The 17697-nt window shown below is 34.3% G+C and overlaps 1 protein-coding gene across 4 annotated transcripts in view; it reads left to right on the plus strand.

Moving 5' to 3' along the window:
- The window catches only part of LOC133516170 (anosmin-1), a 30982-nt gene extending 14876 nt beyond the window's left edge, over positions 1–16106 (plus strand). For 3 of the 4 annotated variants that reach the window (XM_061848954.1, XM_061848951.1, XM_061848952.1), the window contains 7 exons: positions 1431–1615; positions 6810–6952; positions 8605–8743; positions 9030–9131; positions 14158–14293; positions 14870–14945; positions 15315–16106. In XM_061848954.1, the coding sequence (XP_061704938.1) occupies positions 1431–1615; positions 6810–6952; positions 8605–8743; positions 9030–9131; positions 14158–14293; positions 14870–14945; positions 15315–15482 (949 nt within the window). In that variant the 3' untranslated portion in view covers positions 15483–16106. The remainder of the gene's footprint in view (positions 1–1430; positions 1616–6809; positions 6953–8604; positions 8744–9029; positions 9132–14157; positions 14294–14869; positions 14946–15314) is intronic. The other variant, XM_061848953.1, reaches the window with a different exon arrangement.
- Positions 16107–17697: the final 1591 nt, after the last annotated feature.

The raw sequence follows: 17697 nt of genomic DNA on the forward strand, positions 1-17697 counted from the left end.
CCTGGGTTCTGTTCTCGATATATGATATAAACCATCGCAGTAAATCCCCATTTATTCCGATGTTATTCAGCTTTGATATATTTTTTTTATACCACGACGGTGGCAAACAAGCATACGGCCCGCCTGATGGTAAGCAGTCACCGTAGCCTATGGACGCCTGCAACACCAGAGGCATTACATGCGCGTTGCCGACCCTACAAACTACTACTTAGTTTACTAATTAGTAAACTGTGGTCAATGCGATCGAAACATTTGCTGTAATCAGTATATATTACATCAACTTGGGACCCACTATCCATAGCGTCAGTAACATAATCGTTCAACAGAATAAGATGAGATTTAATCCTACAAACCTACCTTCAAAGTATAGGCTAAACGATACAGTTTCTTAAAGGAACGTTGACCTTTGCTATGCTTGAACAATCATTTGTCTTTAGAGAATAACAATGTTTAAACTTTTTGCTTGCTAATCTTCGCAAGCTTTCATTTGATCTCTCTTCTTAAGAGCTTAGTTTAAACAATAGACAATATTGATCATTTATATTATCAAGCTCGACGATATACTTTTTCACTGGATGTACATTATATACAGAAATTTTTTTAACGAAGTGGATGACTGAGGTTCTGTTAATTTTTAGGGTTCCGTAGCCAAATGACAAAAAACGGAACCCTTATAGATTAGTCATGTCCGTCTGTCTGTCCGTTTATGTCACGGCCACTTTTTTCCGAATCTATAAGAAGTTTACTGTTCAAAGTTGGTAAGTAGATGTATTCCATGAACCGCATTAAGATTTTCACACAAAAATAGAAAAAAAAATTTTTTGGGGGTTCCCCATACTTAGAACTGAAACTCAAAAAAATTTTTTTCATCAAACACATACGTGTGGGTGGGGTATATTGAGATTTCTAATATATATATATATATATATATTTAATTGAATAGTTTGCGCGAGAGACACTTCCAAAGTGGTAAAATGTATGCCCCCCCCCCCCCCGTAACTTCTAAAATAAGAGAATGATAAACCTAAAAAAAATATATGATGTACATTACTATGCAGACTTCCACCGAAAATTGGTTTGAACGAGATCTAGTAAGTAGCTTTTTTAATACGTCATAAATTTTTTTTTCATCAAACCTATACGTGTGAGGTATCTATGGATAGGTCTTCAAAAATGATATTGAGGTTTCTAATAACCCTTCATGGGCGAGTCCGACTCGCACTTGGCCGCTTTTTTAACTCTTTGGCAGGTAGGAACTTTAAAACTACCTACTTATTATTCTATAGTCGAAACTTCACGCTTAAATATTACTACGTAAATATTAGGTATTTTAATAATTAATAATGATAAGCGGTACTAAAACTGACTACCCATTAATAATATTTCACGTCCTGAGAAGAATGCAGCTAAATTTGCGAAAATATTTTCAGAACGAAAATATCTCTCCGCAACTTGCTTAAGCCAGGCCGCTGGTACCGCTTCAGGGTCGCCGCTATCAGCTCAGCCGGCAGCAGAGGTTTCTCATCTCCTAGCGCTCCCTTCACCCCCAGGAAGGGACCCAGAGCGCCTCCACCGCCAAAACGGTTGAGGGTACGCCCGGTGCGAACTGAAAACGGTATGTAATAGTGGTTATACTCGTAACAACGAAGCGAAATGACAACGTCCGGCTTTGCATAGACGTTAACTTTGATCTTTCGGGCGCTCAAATCCATATTCTTACTGTTTGGTGTGTCAAAAACCAATACGAGACGTAGCCACCAGATTAAATCGGGTTGGTTAGAAGATTTCAGTGTTTTCATGTTTTCAGGTTTTCAATCGTAACCTTATGGTGACAACTGCATATTATTACTAGTCCTTCTACTCATTGATTGGTTATTCGCTATGTACATGACTGGCAAAGCTATTTACACGGATACAGTATTAATAATTATCAAATTAAATACGTTAGTTATATTAAGCATTTCATACAAATTACATTGGTCCCTTACACCATACAATTTAAATGAATATTTCAGGAGTAATCGTACATTAAAGTTTCATTTCGAGCCATATAAGTTGTACGAAATGTTAAAAACGCTATCCGCAGTTAGTTCTAATTTTTACCACCTTACGCGCTGGGATCGCTTTACTCGTACTTACCACCACCATGTACTTTGCACGGTCCCAATAGGCGTGTTCCAAAATTGAAGTACTTACCTTGTACAAATTGTACAGGTTGCCTTTGATCGCGCCTAGGAAAGCGAGAAATGTGTGCACGCACATACTTAACGAACTCCCGCACGCCGAAAGAGAAATAAGCGTATGTTGAACAACGAGTAAAACAAATTGGTATGCGATTTAAAAAAAAAAAAAAAACAGATTCAATCGTAGGCAATAAAATAAATAGGTATGGAAATATTTTATATGCTCCTAATGTATGTATAACCTATCTATAGTTACTTAGATAATATGATTGCTTCTACTACAGTGCCTACACAGTCCGTCAAAATTTTACAAAGCCGGGTGATAGTTTGGAACCCTCGATGCGCAATACCGACATCTACTTGGCTGAATTGTTTAAAATATTTAAAGCTGCTAACACGTCGATCACCACACGAGTTGCTCTTAAGATGAAGACTCTTAAGTGTCAATAGCTCTCGAATACTCTCTCTCGATACGCTAAACTAAACAATTTTTCACGTCAGCAGCTCGAACAAGGGTAATTTGCTGCTTAAAAACAGTGAGCAAAATCGCATTTTGCTCACCGAGTGAGACAAAATAACATTCAAGTGACCTTTAGATTCGAATGTCATTTCAACGTGCGGGGCCTAATACAAGTTCGAAATATTTGGATTCTATTGTCCTTATCCCTTTCACGTCATTAGCAAAAAGAAAGAGACAAAAAGTGCATACGTAATTCAACGGTATATCGACGGTTTATAATAGACCCCCGAAATAAGTCAGACCGTATCGTTCCAAAACACCCTACGAGTCTTCATTCATAATAATTAATTAATTAAATAAAAGTTTAAAATTTAATAAAAACACCATAATTTACGTATTTTATTATACAATCAACACAATGAACTTATACAAATTTACGCAATTGTTATGCAGTAAATAATTCTACTTAACTACTTTTAATGATCTTTACTATAGTTGACAAATAGTAGTATCCGCAATTCGGACCGGATCTTACAAAGTTTTTTTTTTTACATTAAAAAAGTTGTCGATTGAACTGTCAATTGATGTTCGTTAATTCATTATTTTCGTATTATTTTATTGAAATATCTTTCGTTTTGTTTTATTGCGGTAATTAAAGTTAATTGTTAGAATACCTTCAGAAAACATGAGTGAAATAGTGATCCGTCCGTCTGGATTAGATTTTTTCAGGTTGTATTTTTTGATGGCTGACTGACGTGAAAATTTTTGTGTACTACACGAGATCAAAGTTATTTACATCTCGTGCGCTTTTGAGTCCCTTACTACGCTCAAGATTCTAAATTAGATTAACTCGCTACGCTCGTGAATCTATTATAGAATCTTTCGCTTGCACGGGACTCAAAACAAGCACTCGAAGAAATATCAAACTTTGCTCTCTTGTTGTACAAATAACTATTGTCTCGATTTAATCCGGTCTTCGTTTTAGCGTTCAAGTACTTATTCTTTCAATATTTTCATTTTTCACCTACATGATGTACATTCCTACCAAAAAAAAACCGGCCAAGAGCATGTCGGGCCATGCTCAGAGTAGGGTTCCGTAGATACTCTTCCATCACAATAAGCTAAACTGGATCTTAAAGTATAGTAGATTGTAAGCCAAGGGTGAACTGTGAATGTACGTCTTTTTACTATGAAGGGGAAACTTTTTGCGATAACTCAAAAACAGCTAAACTGATCCGCTATAGTTTTCATTTAATGTCTTTCTTAAGCTATACTTCTACGACTTTTTCATATTTTTTGACCTATGGTTCAAAAGTTAGAGGGGGCGGGAGGATACACTTTTTTTTCTTTCGGAGCGTTTATCTCCGAATATATTCACCACCGAATATATCAAAAAATGTTTGTTGAATACCCCTATTACTTTTGAAAGACCTTTCCAACGATACCCCACACTGTAGGGTTGAAGCGAAAAAAACTCACCCCCCTCTTTACGTGTAGGGGAGGTACCCTTAAAAAACATTAAATTTTTAGATTTTATTGTATGACTTTATGGGCTTTATTGATTTATATATCCATGCCAAATTTCAGCTTTCTAGCACTAACGACCATGGAGCAAAGCCTCGGACAGGGTTTAAGGGTTCCTATTACTACGGAACTCTAAAAAGGATTGTATTGCTTTTAGCTTTCATGTTTGTATTTAAGTGAGGTTTTTTGTTAACATGACACAGACAGAAAAATAAATCTATCTCCTGTACCCGAACTTTAAGGATACGGGTGTCCGATTTCTGGTTGTGACTTACGTTATGTGTCCCAAGCCGATCCCGACGTAGTTAGTCATAGAGTATCAAATTATTCGCAATTTGAAACACCGACACAGGTCTTTGTGACACCAGGGCCATTCCATATGAAAACACCAAATGGGGTGCGCTGCATGATGATGAGGATTTTGATGAAAAATATCATGGATGATTATATAAGTACACATACACCCATACACCCATACACATACATAAAACCATAGTTCTTTAATTTTTAATCGTTTAACTACCGTTTAACGTCTGCCTCAAGTTTGAAAATGAGCGATTTCCGTGGCCTATTCAAGCTGCTGTAATTGTTTTCTATCGCTGAAACTGAAATGTTTTTATTTCTACTACTAAATAAGTTTAATTTTAAAAATACACTTAGCATAAGTAATATTTTATTTCCTCATTAAACAGGAAATGTGTAAAAACTCATTTGATTTTGCTATTTTCACTGATGTACTTGCTGCGTAAGAAAGTAATTAATAAATAATAAACGGCCAAGAGCATGTCGGGCCACGCTCAGTGTAGGGTTCCGTAGTTACTCTTCCGTCACAATAAGCTAAACTGGAGCTTAAAGTATAGTAAATTGTTAACCAATGGATGAAACGGTACCTTTCACCTGAGTTAAACAAATAGGCAAATTTGCATAATCAGTACCTAATTAAAATAAGTCTTTTTACTATGAAGGGAAAACTTTTTGCGATAACTCAAAAACAGCTAAACTGATCATGTCCGCTATAGTTTTCATTTAATGTCTTTCTTAAGCTCTATATATTCACTTTATCAAAAAATGTTTCTTGAAAACCCCTATTAGTTTTGAAAGACCTTTCCAACGATACCCCACACTCTAGGGTTGAAGCGAAAAAAAAAATTCACCCCCACTTTACGTGTAGGGGAGGTACCCTAAAAAAATTAATTTTCTAGATTTTATGGTACGACTTTGTCGGCTTTATTGATTTATATATCCATGCCAAATTTCAGCTTTCTAGCACTAACGACCACGGAGCAAAGCCTCGGACAGACAGACAGACAGACAGACACTATAAGGGTTCCGTTTTATGCCATTTGGCTACGGAACCCTAAAAATGAGAACAACTACTTTGTAATTTGTCACAGAATTGACAATTTCAGAAAATTATATTTCTTACAAAAATTAAATAACAAACCCAATCAAGTGGATTCGTAAAGAACAAAGTAGGATCTATGTTTTGTATACTTAATGTTTTGGTCCCCTATATTATATATAGGTCTATACTCATTCTACACAGCGAAAAAAAGAAGATTATTTCTAGGCCCAGTAAATATGACAAAAAAGCCATCGGAAAATGAGCGAAAATTGAACGGGTAGGTATACGAAGTTTTTCATGTTCATCATGGAATAAGTAAAATCATTTTGGTAGTATTGAATGATAGCAATAACGTTTACCAGTGATTCAGATAAAGTTAAGTTATTTGAATATTAGTGACAGAAAAAAAACATCATTTCTGACCGAAAATGAAGCAAGATAAAATACAGGCTGTTTATTTAATCGTGATTTAATCACATGCAATAATTTATGGGTTGAATATATAGGTCATACTGGGCAACTTTTACTATGGGACCAACCCCGAAATCTTGAAAAAAAATTACTCTCCTATAGAAAATATCAAGGTCAGACAGCCAAAAGTATGAAACAGCTAATTTTGACCTATTACCCCGTAAATTATTGCAGGTGACTAAATAATCACCTGTATTACTATAACGCCGGTTTTATGTCATCAATGGTCACTGCATCCCTTCTGATTTTTTTCTTTTTTAGGGTTCCGTACCTCGAAAGGAAAAAACGGAACCCTTATAAGATCACTTTGTTGTCCGTCCGTCCGTCCGTCTGTCTGTCTGTCAAGGATCTTTTTCTCAGGAACGCGTGGAGGTATCAAGCTGGAATTTATATCAAATACTCAGGTCTACTGTCCCTTGGAGCTGTGAAAAAAAACAAACTTCTAAGCCAACGCAATCAAAAGATACAGCCGCTTATGCCGCAAATTTCCGCAAATTTTCGACACTCGCAAGGGAATCAAAACCTACAGGGTACTTCCGTGAACTCAGAATCTTGAAATTTGGTACGAAGCAACATCTTATAGCACAAATAAAGGAAACATTGCGAAAATCGTAAATTTTTAGTTACATCATATAATAATATATACCTACAGGTTTGTACGGAACCCTCGGTGCGCGAGTCCGACTCGCACTTGACCGGTGGGATAGTAAAATCCTCTATTGCAAAAACGTATCATTTTCTGCACACTTTTTAGAACTACAACTACCCACTTACAGAGCATGAGAAATGAAAATAATTAAAGGTATATAAAAATTATCTCTTACAGATACAGTAACCGTTCGTCTAGAATGGAAGGAACCCAACTCGGATTTGCCAGTGAACAGATATAAAGTGTTCTGGAGCCGTCGCGTTCGAGGCGTGACGGGAGATCTAGACTCAGTTCTAGTGAACCATCAGACAGTTCCTAGGGTAAGTTGGGGAAACTAGACTGTTAAACTAAATGTTTCAGATAGGGAATCGGAATCTGAAATGATATCGCTAAGAACCTCATGTGAAATATCACCAAGGGAAAGGGGGGGTCAAAAAGTAGCCAAAAAAACCTCGCGTTATTTGTGCATAAGCCCAAAGATAAAGGTAAAAAAAATGGATTTGAAAATAGCAAGACTTTAATGTACTTGGAAACTACATTAAAGCATCGTAGTTACGGTTACCAGATACAAATGTTGAATTACCTGACAAAATTCCTGCTTTGTAATTTTTTCCTGAGTAACAATACAGGAATTAAAATAAAAATTCCTGTCATTTTCCTGACATGGCCGCATTCCTTACAAACCGCCAAAATTCCAGACGTCTGGTAACGCCAATCGCCCAAATGAAATCAATTAAAATAATCAAGAAGCTATGGGAACTTTTCTACTTTGGACAATTTTTTCTTTTATGATTTTTAGAATTGTTGTTTATTATCCGAATATTATAAAATACAATAATAAACTATCTAATACGATATAAAGTTAAAGGATTGGGTTATTTCTTTTGATATGATAGGTTGACAAAAAAAGGGAAAAGTGTCCAAGGAACGACACTCCAGGTGTACCTTGGACATATCCCGTTGTACCTCGGACATGATAATTTTAATTACTAAAATTATATCACAGACATAATGTTTATATATGAAATCACAGATTTTTTGCATATTTAAAAGAGTTTTATTACTATTTTTCTAAATTTTAATGTCGTCAGTGTTACATATATATATTTCTAAGGAAATAGATACATTTTATCTAGATTCTTTACAGTGCGTATGTAGTAAAATGGACAGGCCGCGTAGCCAACGTGCATATCGTTCACGCTCCGTGGCGAACGAAACGCAACTGTCAGTCACACTAATATGGAAGAGTGATAGAGAGAGATGACTACGCTACGCTACAGAGCGTTAACGATTGTAACGTTGGCTACGCGGCCAGTTTGCTTATTCTTTAGCTTAGTGACAGACGTCAAACGCCGAAAATGGGGGGTCACAATTTGTTCTCGATAGCCTGTCTAGTACGTGGTACATATACCTAAGTCAGTGTATGAAAATTGCTTTCTCCTGCCGTCCAATTTATCAATCAGCGATACATTTTTACGGTTAATAACCTGGAAAAAAAATATCCTCTCAATTTATGTAATAGGTACAGTAGGCGCTCGGTAATCCGGCGCTTGCCAATCCGGTAATCCGGCAGTTATTGGATTGGATGGCCTGCTCTGTAATCCGGCAGTAACACTGCCGAACGCCGGATTACAGAGTGGTTGTATTGTTTATGTGATTTCGTTCCCGCTCGGCAGTTCGATCTTGGGCAGCTGACAAAAAATAGTTTGACATGACACTTTACTAACTTTGAGGAAATTATAAGAGGTAATATTATTAACAAAATATAGTACCTATAGCGAGGAGCAATTAAAACAAATACATTTTTAGTTAAAACATAATCTTCCTCTTCCGCAACCGAAAACGTTTTACATGTTTAAGATAATAATAATGAGACCCAATATGTTGGCATTATTGATTAAACTATGTTTTCTTTAAAAACTTTTATTTCCATACAAAGCCAATAATCCTTAATTAATTTGTTTTCTTACAGGACAAAACATACGTTGAAATAGAAGAGCTAAAACCTAACTCAATGTATTTCTTCCAAGTACAAACGATCAGTCAATTTGGCACCGGCAAGCTTCGAAGTGATAAAGCGGCTGTATTTTACAACACCACAAGCACCCACGGTAAAGTAACGCCACGCCACTTGAATATTAAAAATAAAACTTATTCTGTGTCTGCGGCATGTCTGTTGCAGCTTGGAAGTACAAGATAGTAACAAATTCTAGTAAAACATGCTCTTCATCTATTATAATAATAGTACCTCAGTCTCAGTATCTAATAAGTTTTTTACGTCGCTGTTAAACCACTACCACGAAACAAAACACAATTTCAAGTGATAGATTAATCACACAGTTTTCACATCAAACAACTAAATTATATTTAAGTCACTTTACAATCACTTGTTCACAGTTGGCAATCCAAGAACAGAATGGCGCTCAGACTTGGTATCGGTTATCAGTAAACCTCAGCCCTACCAATCCTATTTAAAAAAAAAAGCGCGAATGGAAACCGGTAACCAATTCAAAATGAATTATAGTATTTATTTTCATTGGTAGTATTAAATAATTTTATTCGTACTTAGAATATTTCTAAATTAGTATAACTATATTCATTGTTAAGTGGATTTGCTATTTAAGACGTTTTTATACTACAATTAACATATTTACATGTACATCTCAGTATTAGGTACTATAACTATACCATATTTGCACATTAGGGGATTCCACACGAGTTTACTTAGTCAAAATATGACCATTAATACAATAGTAGTTTATGTGACTGCTACATAATGAAAGGCATTATTATACACCGTGTTTTTTTGATTTCCGTTAATTTCAAGGGAGCATTCCTGAGCTTAAATAACTTTCTCAAAGACACCGGTATTCTAATGAACTCCATTTTGGAGATAATCAATAATTTATTTTTATCTTATAAGGCCCTTACGAGTGTTTACACATATCTTAGGGCCTGTTTACATATTGATTAGTCTTTAGTACGAGTGTGTACATTTGCTACTAAACGTAAATACTATTTCGGACGATTGATGTTCGAAATGACATCGATTTAAATATGTCAGAGTTTTCAATCGTTTGGTAGAATTAAATGTAATGCTCGTGTTACAAAAGCTATAATTTACTTATTATTAAAAAAATGTAATTTTTAGGGTTCCGTACCAAAAAGGTACAAAAGGAACCCTTATGGTGCGACTTTGTCCGTCTGTCTGTCCGTCTGTCACATCGCTAAATATCTCGAGAACCACTTCAATCTCAAATTCTGCTATCAATTTGAAATTTGGAATAGTTATGAAAAACACTAACCCAGACACATTAAAAGTATTATTTTTTCATTTATATTTTATTAAAAATGGAAAATGCCCAATAGAAAGAGGGGGCAAAATTTCAAAGTCTAGTGACTCTGACTAGGTCAGGTGGGGTATCATTTGAAAGAGCTCAAATTGTACATTCCAAAACATTTTTAAATATTTTTTTTTCATAGAGAAAAAACATCGATTTATGAAGGAAAATGTGAATAATAATACCATTCCCCCCCCCCCCCCCCCCCCCCCTTTATCTCCGAAGTTTACCGACGAAATATTATGAAATTTTTACATAATATTAATATAACTATAAATTTTACAGGAAAAATAAAATCAGACCTCTATCTTGGTAACTTTATTTTAATTAACAAAAAACCTTTCCGATTTCATTTTGAAATTTAACAAACTTCACGTGTGTTTAATACACCTGATAATTTCAGTAAGATTACATAAATACTCGTTTTTTTCAAATATAAAATCAATTTTTGAAATCGGTTCACATGATAGAGAATTATCCTCAAAAACCAACATGGTCTGTTTAAGCTTACACGGGCTACATGTTATGTTATAAGTATGTAACTTTACTTTTGAGTGACATTAACGTCTTCATTCACTTCAGACACTTCATTCGGTTCTTGTCTGATTTATTTTTCTTTTAATTATTTATACATTATTTATTTTAAGAATTCAAGTCTTGGAGACCCTCTACATCTCTAAGGATAATTAAATATATTTTTTATTTATTTTATCTCTGACACTTAAAGACTTAATACATCTCTAAAGAATTTTAGCATTTGTTAGTTTTATTTTTTTATCATAGTTTTTTTTATGTAATTTGACATTTAGAGACAGTATACATCTCTAATAAAGTATATATTATTTCATCGATTTCATATTTGTAATTGTTTTTTGTAATTTTTATTGTTTGTAAAAATGGACATGTAAAAGTGCCCCTGTGGCCTATTTGCTGAATAAATGTTTGATATTTGATATTTGACATGCGTGCATTACATGGCGAAAATTAGTTAGACAATTTGCCGATAGATGGCGCTGTAAACAATTAAACTTAGTATAGGTACTTCTGTTCAAGTCTTTCGCCTTTATAGTTAAACGAGATAATTCAAAGTTTGTACGGAACCCTCGTTGCGCGAGTAAAACGAACTCGCTCTTGACCGGTTTTTTTATTGAAAATTATCTATGCCTTTTAATTTCCTTAAAAGTACTTACCCCGGAGTTAACGGAATTCAATAAAAACACGGTGTATATAGTTACATACACTATTTTATTTACACACATTGTAATCTCTCCATGATGTATTCACTAACCATGTGTTAGAGCCGGCTTTGGGGCATCGTTGATCTCTATAGTGACACTCGCGGATATTGGCGGTGGCGTCTCCAAAATATCTTTACCGCTCATTTTTAACCAACTTCACGATTTCAAAAGGAGGAGGTTATCAATTCGGTTGTGTTTTTTTACATATGTTTGTTACTTCATAACTCCGTCATTTCTAAACGATCGAACCGATTTTAAAAATTATTATTTTTGATTGAATTTATATATATATACAGATTAGTCCCGTTTTTGTCAAAACTTAGTTCTGTACCCCTAGTGTAAATAAATTCGATTTCGAAACGTGACGTACGCGTTTGCGTTTAGTCTCATTTTGTATGTGATTTAGAAAGAGCGCGCCAAGCGGGACGTTTTGGAAACTCAAAATCCTATACAAAATGAGACTTAACGCAAACGCGTTCGTCACGTTATGATGTCGATTAAATTTACACTAGGAGTACTGATGATGGGATCCATGAGGAATCGAGGGAACGCTTCAAATGTGAAGAGTATACTCGTACATAAAGTAACTTTTGTATTTTCATCAACAAATCAAGTATTTACATTTAAAAAGTGACATTTGATGAAGTGGAACTGCTGATGATGATCAGAATGGAACTCTTCAACGACGCATAGTTCACATTAGGCGATTTGTCCTCTTCGCTGTGTTTGTGAAGTAAATTAGATTTTTAAGACAATTTTTTGTCAAGTTCGATTTCTGACGATAGGGTCCATGAGGAATCGAGGAAACTCCTCAAATGTTAAAGGCATATATATATATATATATATATATATATATATATATATAGTGCTCTTAGTATTTTTCATCATCAAATCAAGCATTTACATTTGTAGAAGTGACATTTGATGAAGCGGAACTGCTGATGATGAACAGAATGGAACTCTTCAACGCCGCATTGTTCACGTTCGGCAATTTGTTCTCTTCGCATGTTTGTGAAGCAGTTAGGTTTTCAAGTCACATTTTTGTCAAGCTTGAGTTCTGATAATGGATTACATGAGTAATTGAGGGTACTTCTCAACTCTTTTAAGCAAACTTATAGCCATTTTTATTATTATTTCATGCATGGTGTGAAATATATATTTTTAAATACAGTCGAATACTCTATTGCGGGTATTTTACCAGTCAACCAGCACATCTGATATGTGTCAAGGTGGGTGCAGTGACAAACCTCCTTTTACCTCCTTTTCTACATAATTAGGCGTAGGACGCTGTCTTTTTAATTTCATTGTATGAAATCCAAAATTAACAATAATCTTTCTTTCAAAGGTTTATACAAGAAAATGTTGCTACAATAGTTTAAAAACAAGAAAATGAATTAATTTTATACTTACATACTAATTAAAAGATTAACTGTACGTCACATGGAACCTGTTTTCAGGCATGCCACGCATTCGAAGTTTTTATTTATTAATAGACAAACTAGAGTCGGGGCCGATTGCCATATCGTTCGATACCAACGAAGATGCGAGAAAATTGTTTGTATTTGACATTTCTTCTAGATTAAAACGTCATCTCGACAAATTATTATATTATATTTATTATAGACCAAATTGCTTTTTTTTTCAGAGATGTTCGAAATTTGAATGTCATTCCCAATTCAATTTTGATCTAGTGTAATGAAGCAATAATAACATTTTCACAGATAAGAAATCTGTTGCAACAAAACAGTTAATCTTAAATGCTGGCCATTATTTGTGGATTGAAAGCATCATATAGGGTTTATGATAATGTGTGTACAAAAAGAAGCTTACAGATTCGTCCATCCTGAAATTCATATAACAGCCTCGTGAAAGGCCCACCATGACTGAAAAATTGTTTCTAATCAATACATGCTAAACATATCTAGCCATATTATCCATATTCTAGTATACTTTACTTTTATATTCCATCACATTAGCCACAGTAAACATATACTTATATATCAATACCGTCCATACTTCATCAAATTATGCATATAATCCTACTGAAAAATATCCCTTTATCCCACATCACTCTGAAAATAAAAGGTTAACATGTATACTTGTGTATATATCTATGTATTCATTATCCCTCTGAAAAAAAGGTAACATCCATCCTATAATTATTTTTAATTGTACCAAATAATTTTTCCATCCTTTATGCTAATATTTTTGATTGTTAATCTCATGTGACGACTGTTCATTTTCAGACCATGTTCTCTTGGATCCTTATTTCTTGACTCCACCTACATTAAATCCATCCTCTGTGATATCTTTGTTACCGACTGTTACCTCTAGGTACTTACTAAAATTATACCCTTATTATTTTTTTATTCGAGCGCTCGATTTTGTCTCGAGTTCTGTGGAAAACGGAGAAATAAATAAATAAATTTGAAATACGAGCGATAGAAATTAGGAATTTAGTGGCATTCACCACAGATGACAGAGATGGTATTGGAGGGAGCCACGAGTCACATGAAATCGAGCCCCCGTACTTGTATCATCTTCTGTCTGACCGTTTGCGATTTAACAGTATGTGTATCTTTTCTATTAGATACCCACCACTAAAGATAGCCCAAAGAGTATAATAATATATGTAGATAGCCTTCATCAAATCGGTTATGTTTATGTATTTATTTCATTTCTATTCTATGAAACTTAATAAGTTCCAATAGACGTAGATATTTTTGTGTCTAGGGATATTTATTTATTTTATTTTACCGACATTTGACAGTTTCAACGTGAATGGTTTGAGTGATTCCTTACTGTAAATTCTGTTAATTCTACTAAGCCTAGGAGATTCTGTAACTATTCCTCCTGTAGCAATCAGTTCAATTTGTTTTTAATGTTAAAAAAATAGCTAATAGGTAATACAAAAGTTGACATATATTATTGTTAATGTATTTTCAGATTTTGCGCCACAATCTCTTAAAAAACAGGATAAAAGGGTTGTCAAAGGCCTAAAGTTTCACAAGGTTATTTGGCAAAGCGGAAAATTGAAGGCTAGAATATCCTGGAACCCAATATCTACTAGTGAGATTAGAAGGTAGGCGGTAGGCGATTCAAGTACAGCACCTAGTTGTTCGAATTTAAAAGGGTATGCGCGGTATGGATCCTCGTATCCTTGGAATACCGTAATCAGCACCGGAAACACTAGCCCTTACAATGAAAATAGTGCATCAATGGGGTTGGCAACTGTCATAGGTTTGTATAGATGGCGTAAGCATAGGTTTTACCTGTCTCCCACTGTGTTCTTTGAGATTTGGCTTAAAGGGCATCCAGGCCATAAAATTTAAATTAAATTCAAGAATTTGACACTATTCCTAGGTTCGTGTGACTGATAGATAAAACATGGGTAAACCTATGCTAGCACCATTTGTAAAAAACATTTGCATTTTTAATTGTATTCGGAAGGGTTACAATTTCAGCAAGTCTGCTGTATAGTTCCACAGTAGCATCATAATCGAAATCCGATTTTAATAATGAGGTGTCAATCTCAATCGGTTATTTAATAGTACATTTATTAATACTTAAATGGAAATCTAAATGTAGGTACAAATAAAACTTAAGTCGGGACACTACCTCTGTCGTTTTATTTAATATGTATACTTGTATGTTACAGATATTTTGTACAGTGGCGAACGGAAAAATGTCAAAATCCCCAACACGAACATAAAATTCTTTCGGCAACCACCGAGGTAAATAGATACATTTAAAAGAAACATAAATATTAACGAAGTGAAATTGAATTCAATAACAGAGCGGCGTCACATTTTGCATGAACATATGCAAATATCAAGCATAAGCATTTTAAGTGTAAGGCATAAGCGGTCATGTCATGAGCGTAGTAGACGAGACGCAAAACCCGCGAAAACTCGTCCTCGACCTTTCGATTTTTAAATATGACAATGAAGTTAGCTACGGGTCAGACTATCCCAAGACTATCCTTTTTATTTATCTAATGTTGCCCGATCCGAATTCTGTGACATTCAGGCAACAAAATAATACCAGCCTAAATTAAAAAAATCTCATATTAAAAAATACATCATTTTGTTTTATATTTACAGCAAACTACTTTTGAAATCTACGAATTGGATTATCATTGCAGTTACAAAGTGAATGTAAATAAATCACGGAAAAGTCTATCTCCTGACTCAGAAATCATCGTTAATGTTCCTGGGTGTGACTATTTTCAACGACGAATGAATGGCACAAAAATAGACTGTGAAACTTGAATGGTACATTAAGACTATTTCGCCAAAATTGTGTAGTAATATTTATTATGACAGTATTAGTATTAAATAAAACAATTTAACATCTTGAGACACGTATGAAAAGATAAAATATTCCTTGTTTGTTCAAACTGTCTGGACGATAACTTTCATAACATCAGCATTCATATTTTGTTATAGGCAGCATAGTTTAACTTGTGTAATATTACCGTTTAAAATGGCTCGTACATGGAATCTTATGTTGAACAGAGTTTATTTATACATAAGGTCTGCCAATACATAACTTTACCTATTTGCCCTTTCCGTCTGTCTTTGGAATGATGATATTATTGTGAAAAAACGAAAAAATCTAAATGTTCTTAGCTTTTCTCCAGAAATACATAATATATGGATCCAACCATAAACTAGTTTCTATAACAAATATTGTATTTTTAAGCACTATTACCTGGCTAATTGCCGAGCATTAGGTGTGTCAAATAGTATATTGAGATGTTGTGAATGCAGAGCGACGTGAGACAAACGTTAGAACTGGAATGTATACCTACCAATATTTCTCAAAGAAATTAGATTAATTAAGCTACCTATTTATATAGTTTTAATAGTTTAATTAAAATATAAGCTGAAAAATTTGTTTGTATTTTTTCAAAAAAATATCCTGTACCTACATCATTACGAAATATGTACGTTATAACTACGGTATGTATAAAGCTAATATACTTGTAACAGTATCATCTAGGTATCAGATCATCACCGAAAGTGGTACTTTTTTTCATGCTTTCGGCCAATTCTATTTTTTTTTACTATTTTTTCGTCCGTACTATTAGGAAAATCCGTATAGCGAAAAGGGCCAAGCCACATATTTTGACTAAGGTGTAGAGTTTGTGAAGTTAGGGCTTGTCGAGTTAGAAACTTGGCTCTACAAGAGATTTGATAACTTTTTGACAGTGCGAGCCTTATGGTTTCGTCTTGGTAACATTTTACATGAAAATGTTTTTGATGGGATTTTATTTACTACAACTGTGTAACAGGATAACTGAGACTTCGAGGGACCAAATTTGTCTCACTTGAACTGGTTTTCCACTTACCCAAGGCCTCAGTTAGTCAGGTAAAAAATAATTTCTGTCTCATTTACAGAGGATTTCATTATTAGAGATGAGAATAGAGGTTGTTTCAGTTATAGAGGTGGTTAGTAAGTTATTTTGTAAGCAATATATATGTGTTGTATATCTTTAAGAATAATAAATGGAATTAATTTTACTAATCAAGATTTTAGCTTTCGTTTCTTCTAGTTTTAACTACTTAAACTAAGTAAATAAAACTTGAATACGTTTAGACGCAACTAAGCAAATGCGAGATTTGTAGGTAAAGTAAGAATTAGTAAAAAAAAAAAAACGAAGAATTGATCTGGAATAAAGTCCCTAGCTAGTGAAAGAGTTTAACGTTAACGTTAGGTAAACGTTATCGCATATACAGACGTAAATTTCTATAACATTCTAAAAAACAACTAAGCTAAAGTAATAGTCTCAGCAAATGTGACTATAAAATTAAAAATACTAATCTCAGTTATAGAAGTTTGTTTTGTCTCACTAATAGATGTTATTCATTCATATTAATAACTTTTGGATAGACCTAATTTAAAAATAATTGAAGAAATAGGTTTTATCGTATTTTTGTTACTTAATTGATACATTTCAAAATAAAATAAAATGGGTTAAAGTACCAAAAAGTCTAAATACATTTGACATTGACAGTTACTCGATACAAAAATGAGCTGTCATAGGGACCGTGCGCGTTGGAGGGTCTGCCATCTTGTATGTATGTATGTATGTATATACTTTATTGTACATAGAAACAAAAACACGAAAAACACAGTTACAGAGTAAATTAAATACAACAAAGGCGAACTTATCCCTGTATGGGATCTCTTCCAGTTAACCTTTGAGGAAATGAGTAAAACAGAAGTAACGGTGAATGAATGACAAACACAAACAAAAGTGTACAATCACTGAAATTAATGAAATGCACGTGGCCGTGGGCGTGGTGTCTTGTGGCCTGAATCGGAACCATAAACATGCACATGTACACGTCACGTGTTTTCTTGTGCATAGTAGGTTCTGTCATCTTGTGGGCTACATCGGAACAAAAAACATCACATTTATGCCTCGTGCCAAAAAGCTGACGGCTCGTGTGCTGCCTCCTACAGTTCATGCACGCTCCC

Source organism: Cydia pomonella, chromosome 3 (assembly GCF_033807575.1).
Source record: "Cydia pomonella isolate Wapato2018A chromosome 3, ilCydPomo1, whole genome shotgun sequence".
Taxonomy (NCBI): Eukaryota; Metazoa; Arthropoda; class Insecta; order Lepidoptera; family Tortricidae; genus Cydia; species Cydia pomonella.